The sequence below is a fragment of the Castor canadensis genome, chromosome 17 (genome assembly GCF_047511655.1).
Source record: "Castor canadensis chromosome 17, mCasCan1.hap1v2, whole genome shotgun sequence".
Classification (NCBI taxonomy): Eukaryota; Metazoa; Chordata; class Mammalia; order Rodentia; family Castoridae; genus Castor; species Castor canadensis.
In genome coordinates this window covers 52,440,129-52,446,128 of record NC_133402.1, presented here as the reverse complement: position 1 = coordinate 52,446,128, position 6,000 = coordinate 52,440,129, and the positions used below count along the sequence as shown (strand labels likewise).

Sequence of the window (6,000 nt, the reverse complement as noted above, 5' to 3'; positions counted from 1 at the left end):
CCTTCAGCGGGGCACCGTACCCGCAACAGGGATAACCCTGAACAACACTGGGCAAATTGAAAGAAGCCAGTCATAAAGACTCCATGTTGTATACTATGAAATGTCTGCAATAGGCAAATCTAGGAAAGCAAAGTAAATTAGTGACTGCCTAAGGCTGGGACGAGGAGAGGCTGTTTCAGGGTTTCATTCTGATGTAATGAAAAAGTTCTAAAATTAGATTTATAGGAATGAGATTACAACCCCATAAATATATTTGATGGTACTTAAATTATATCTCAATAAAGCTCATTAGAAACCCAGCTTGGGATACTAATAACTTTCCTAAATATGACTGAGTTTTCTTAAAAAGTATGTCTGTGTGCTGGGGATGAAAGGGCGTCAGCAGATTCTGAGGGATGTCAGACTTTGGGAATAAGGCTTTTACTTCTCCAGTCTTCCTAAGCCAGGCCACGCCCTTCCCCCGTTTCCTAGCAACCAGCTTCTTCCCTGCGCTCTTCCCTAAATCGTCCTCCTTCACTTCCGCTCCGCGACCGGAAGTGAGGTCAGACTTGCACCTTTCCCGGGAGTTCGGCGTTTGCTGCCGGTAAAGTAGAGTTTGCCTGGAACTGGAGCGCTGGGCTTCGTCCCGCCTTGCATCTCCGCGCCGGGTGGTGAGGCCCACGGAGAGGGGCTCCGAGGGGTGCCGCGACCCCGAAGCGCGCGGTCCCGGGGCTGGCGGGGGCAACTACGTGGGTGTCTGTAGAGTCCTTCAGCGGGGCTCCGTCTTTCCGCCGCCGACACCCTGGTTCCTGGAGATTGGGGCATTTTCTGCCTTCCGTCCGCAGTTTCCTACCTCCTGCCTTGGAAGGAGACCTCTCAGAGAACTTTCTCCGCCGTTGGTGTCCTGCCACTCACTGTGAGCTCTCGGTGGGTTTTGACACTTCCCAGAGGCCCAGGTAAGTGTTTATGGATGTGTAAAGCCGGGGACACATTTCCTGCAAAACGTGACTCAAGATAACCTTGGACAAGTGTGGATGCTGGCTTGCTTTAACTTCTCTGGCAGGTGTTTGTGGTTGCAAACTAAGGAGTTTTGCACCTGGGTTTAGATTGGGGGGGGCACACAAATTGGGATGAAGCTGGGAGGCCTCAGGTGATACTGATTTTGTGGATCTTAGCCCGACCCTGTCAGGAACTAAGTGACCTGTTTGTATCAGGTGATTCTTAGTTTTAAGTTTTTTTTTTTTTAAATGTGTTTTCTTCCAAGAAAACTAGGAATTTTTCCTGCACAAGGACTGTCTCGTCTCATATAGTATTTTTATGACTTAGTCCCAACTACACTACTGAATATATAGTAAAAACTCGTTAATATTTTAAATCTTCATGTCCCTGAATACAGATTCTAACACTTTCAGCTTAATGTTGAAGGGACCTATTTAGGTCCCTAGATAGTTCATTTCCTGGAAAGGATGACATTACATAACACCATCCTTTTAGGTAAAACAGCAAGGTCTGTTTAGGTATGTCTGAAATTTAGACACTGCTCAGAAAGCTAGGCACTATGCTCTCAGTAGAAGAGAAATATGGTACACCATTTTGGAAGAGACGGAGTAGTGGTGTTTCCATTGTGTCTTCATTTAATTCTACATTTTAATTCTCTCTTTTTTCTTTCTTTTAAATAGGTGTTGTATCCTAATTTGCTGACCCAGAGGCACTTGCCATTATGGGAAATCAACTCGCTGGCATTGCTCCTTCCCAGATCCTCTCTGTGGAGAGTTATTTCTCAGACATCCATGACTTTGAATATGATAAGAGCCTGGGAAGCACTCGCTTTTTTAAAGTTGCTCGAGCAAAGCACCGAGAAGGCCTGGTGGTTGTGAAAGTGTTTGCGATTCAGGACCCCACATTGCCATTAACCAGCTACAAACAAGAGCTGGAGGAACTCAAAATCAGGCTTCACTCTGCACAGAACTGCTTACCGTTCCAGAAAGCTGCAGAGAAAGCATCTGAGAAAGCAGCCATGCTGTTCAGGCAGTATGTGCGAGACAATCTGTATGATCGCATCAGTACCCGGCCGTTCTTGAACAACATTGAGAAGCGCTGGATCGCATTCCAGATCCTGACAGCTGTGGACCAAGCCCACAAATCTGGAGTCCGCCATGGGGACATCAAGACTGAGAATGTGATGGTTACCAGTTGGAACTGGGTTCTTCTAACTGATTTTGCCAGTTTTAAACCCACTTATCTTCCAGAGGACAACCCAGCAGATTTCAACTATTTCTTTGACACATCACGGAGGAGGACTTGCTACATTGCTCCTGAGCGTTTTGTTGATGGTGGTATGTTTGCCACAGAGTTGGAATATATGAGAGATGTTTCAACTCCACTCGTAGACTTGAATAGCAATCAGAGAACAAGAGGAGAGTTGAAGAGAGCAATGGACATCTTTTCAGCAGGTATTTGAGTTGGTCATATTTGCTAATTTGCAAATTGATATATTTTAACTGTCAAAAAGAAATGTAGCTTTAAAAAAAAAGTTGCTAGATGTTGAAAAATTAATTTCTTGGTATGTCTTCATATACTGTTTCAGATTGTGGCATTCCTTCATTGGACATGTTTTAAGTGCCTAGAAAATGCAAAGAGCATTTTATTAATTTAAACATTCAAAAATGTTTGAATGTAGTCAGGAATGGTGGCTCACTTACTCAGGAGGTTGAGACTGGGAGGACTGAAGTTTGAGGCCAGCCCCAACAAAAATTTAGCAAGATCTCCATCTGAACCAAGCCGGGCATGGTGGCGGGGGTCTGTCATCCAGCTAAACAGGGAGGTAATAGATAGGAGATCTGAGGCTGGATCTGGGCTTTAAAAATGCAAGAGCCTACCTAAAAAATAACTAAAGCAAAAAGGGCTGAAGGCGTGGCTCATGTGGTAGGGCACCTACTTAGGAAGTGCTCGGCCCTGAGTTCAAACTCCAGTACAGCTAAGAAAAAAAGTTTGAATGTTTAAAAGTACTAGTGATATAGATGTCCCTCTTTTCAAGGTACTTAAACTTTAATATGGAGATCGATATTGAAAATGCTCACTTCACTTGAGTGTTTGCCATGGTGATGATAAGCAGAAGATGCTGTATGGGAACACATAGATATTTAAGTCTCTGTGGGAGTGATGAGTAAGAGAGGCAGGATTAGGAAAGGCCTTTATTAGAATGATGATATTTAAATTGAGACCTCAAGGTGCTTGGGAGTTAGCTTTGGTGGTTTAGTAGTTTGTTTTAGGCCTTTGCTTATTCAAAGGCTTAAAGACCAGAGCATGATGTACCAAAGTCCTTTGGTACTTCGAATAGTTCACTGTATCTGGAACACAGATTTTGAAGTAAGAACAGGGTTTGGTCTGCCCACACTTCTCCTGTCAGATATGTGTTCAAGGAAAACCACTGACAAGCCTGGAGAGTGGCGTGCAGGGGACCCACACTGGAGATAGGAAAACATTTAGGAGAAAAGTGACACAGTCCAGGTAAGCCATGAGTGACTAGCTTAATGGGCTGAGGGAGTGGAGAGAAGTGGTAGTGCTTAAGGGATAGTAAGTGGAATTGTTAGGGTTTTGTGACGGGAAGATGAAGTCATGAACACTCAACCTCTTTCCTCTTTTGGGAAATGCAGTGGATGGAGATACTGGTCCCAAGGGGAGGCACAAGAGGGAGAGGGATAGGAGTGGGAAGATCATAAAGTCTTACGTTAAGTTGGAGGTGCAGGAAAACCATGTACAACAGACACTTGGCTATTCAAGTTTGGTGAATAGAAATCCGAGATGAAGATTTGGGAGTTACCAAGAAAAAGGCAGTTCAGGGAATGATAGACAGGAGAGTTTGTGGCGAAGTGATTCTTCAGCTTTTTTTGAATTTCTTTAAAGAATTTGGAATCAGTGGACTCTTTCCCTGGAAAAATGTACCATGTACTTGTACACCTTATTTCACATGCACCATACCATCTGAAGCTGGGCTATGGGCCCCAGGTTATCTCAGGACTTCTGGGCTAGAGAGGAGGAGAAATGAGTTAAGATAGTACTCTGAGAGATGCCATGCGAACTCTGGCATCAGTGCCATTTTTTAGTTAATTTTGCAGTGGTTTGGTCTAATCTTTACCTTGCCTGTAGGTTTCCTACAGAAAAAAAACATAAACTGAACCAAAATTTTGATGATTTAGGAAAAGTAGCAGTTAATGAGAAGTGTTAAATGAATAAAAATTGTTATGTATGGTTCTACCTAATTTGGTCCATTCAGCTCACTAATCCATTTCTCAAGATAGTTTTGAAGGTATTTTTGGTAAGATAGGGTTAGCCTTTAGAGTATAAATATAGGTTGAGCATCCTTAATTCAAGAATTCGAAATCTTTGGAACATTTTGAATTTCAGGCTTTCAGATTAGGGATGCTCAAATGGTAGTAAATCTATGTAAACAGTCCAAAAATCCAAATAGTCCTAAGTCTGAAAGATTTCTGGTCCCAAGTACTTTAGATATGGCTATTCAACCTGTATAGCAAGATTAGAATATGGATCAGTGCATTCGTCTAACTTGAACCGTTTTTACATCTTAAACTTATTATCTGTTCTGTAAATAATACTGTTTTAGTTTATAAATCTGATCACTTTCTAGCTTCCGGGGATCATTCATAGGCTTAAAATTCCAAGGATTGATGAGTTTATATTCTTTTTTGTGTGCGGTATTATTTGTACACTTCAACAAAATTCTTACTCAAGGTTTATTTTTCCAGACTAGAGAGGCCTACATTGTTTTTGGTGAAGGTAGTGTTACTGGAAATTTTATAGTGGTGTATACCTTGGTTCTTTTGTCCGAAGAGATTTCAGGCAAGATGTGAAAATATGCTGAAAATGATAGCAGCGTTTATTAGGAAAGAAGTACCCTTTCAGTAGCAGAAAGTGGGTAGAGTGAAAAGACAGCATTTGGAGCTGAAAGATTATTAAGAAATTCTCAGCCCCAAGTCTGATCCCAAGGATGGGCTCCTGGGCTTGGGTCTTTATCTTATTAAATTTACCTATCTGTGTGAAATTCTCAGTCCTTGATCAATCTGTGTAAAACTCTCAGCCCCTGGTTTATCTGCTGGCTAGGGTGCAGCTCTTGGCCCTGGGTCTTTGCCTTGTTAGGTTAAAGAGATCACCTGTGTGAAACTCCCAGTCCTAGCTAGACCTAGCTGATGTTTAGAGTGAGGCTAACTCTTGATTAAAGAAAGAATTAAGCTTTAGGTGAGTGACAGACTTCAAAGCGTTCTGTGGTATCTGTTGGCCTTGATGGGCTACTTTGATCTTAACAGAGACTGGTCACCTATGGAGTTGAAAAATTTAATTATAATAATTTTCTTCTTCTTGTGGCCACAGCTTATTTCTCCCTGCTACCTATCACTGGGGCTTGAACCCAAGGCTTCGTGCATGCTAGGAAAGTGCTGTACCACAGAGCTACACCCTCAACCCAGTATTGTTAATTTTGATCACTTGGCCAATGTCTTCCTGAGTTTCTCCCCTCTAAAGTCACTTTTTCTTGGTGGTGCTGGGTTTTGAGCTAAGGCCTTGTGCTTGTCAGGAAAGCATTTTATCACTTGAGCCGTGCCCTAGGGCCCTTCATTGGCGATTCTTGCCTGATCCAGTCTTTACTATGTTAGTACAAAAATGATGATTTTCCAACTCAAGCTTTTCCTCTAACTTTATCATTAGGACCTAAACTAAACTATACTCATGTATCCTCTCTTTCTTCCCATTTACTATTGGTATGGACTCATATATTGTGGTGCTGAGGATCAAACCCAGGGCCTCATACATTAAGTCCTGTTTTTTTCAGTGAGGTTTTTCTTTCTGTGTTTTGGTGAACCAGTTGTTTCAGATTTGTCAGTAGGAGCCCCTTTAGACTGACTCCTGTGTCCTTGTGACATCCTCATCAGCTTCCTGGCATCAGGTTCTGAACCTACAGTACTTCAGTGCTGGAACCAACCATTTCTCCAAGGTGCCCTTGTTCTT

The 6,000-nt window shown here is 42.5% G+C and overlaps 1 protein-coding gene across 2 annotated transcripts in view; it reads left to right on the top strand.

The window, feature by feature from the left end:
- Positions 1-536: 536 nt before the first annotated feature.
- Pik3r4 (phosphoinositide-3-kinase regulatory subunit 4) overlaps positions 537-6,000 on the top strand; it is a 73,873-nt gene continuing 68,409 nt past the window's right edge. For both annotated transcript variants that reach the window (XM_074059393.1, XM_074059392.1), the window contains exons 1-2: positions 537-935; positions 1,659-2,432. In XM_074059393.1, coding sequence (XP_073915494.1) covers positions 1,700-2,432 — 733 coding nt within the window. In that variant the 5' untranslated portion in view covers positions 537-935; positions 1,659-1,699. The remainder of the gene's footprint in view (positions 936-1,658; positions 2,433-6,000) is intronic.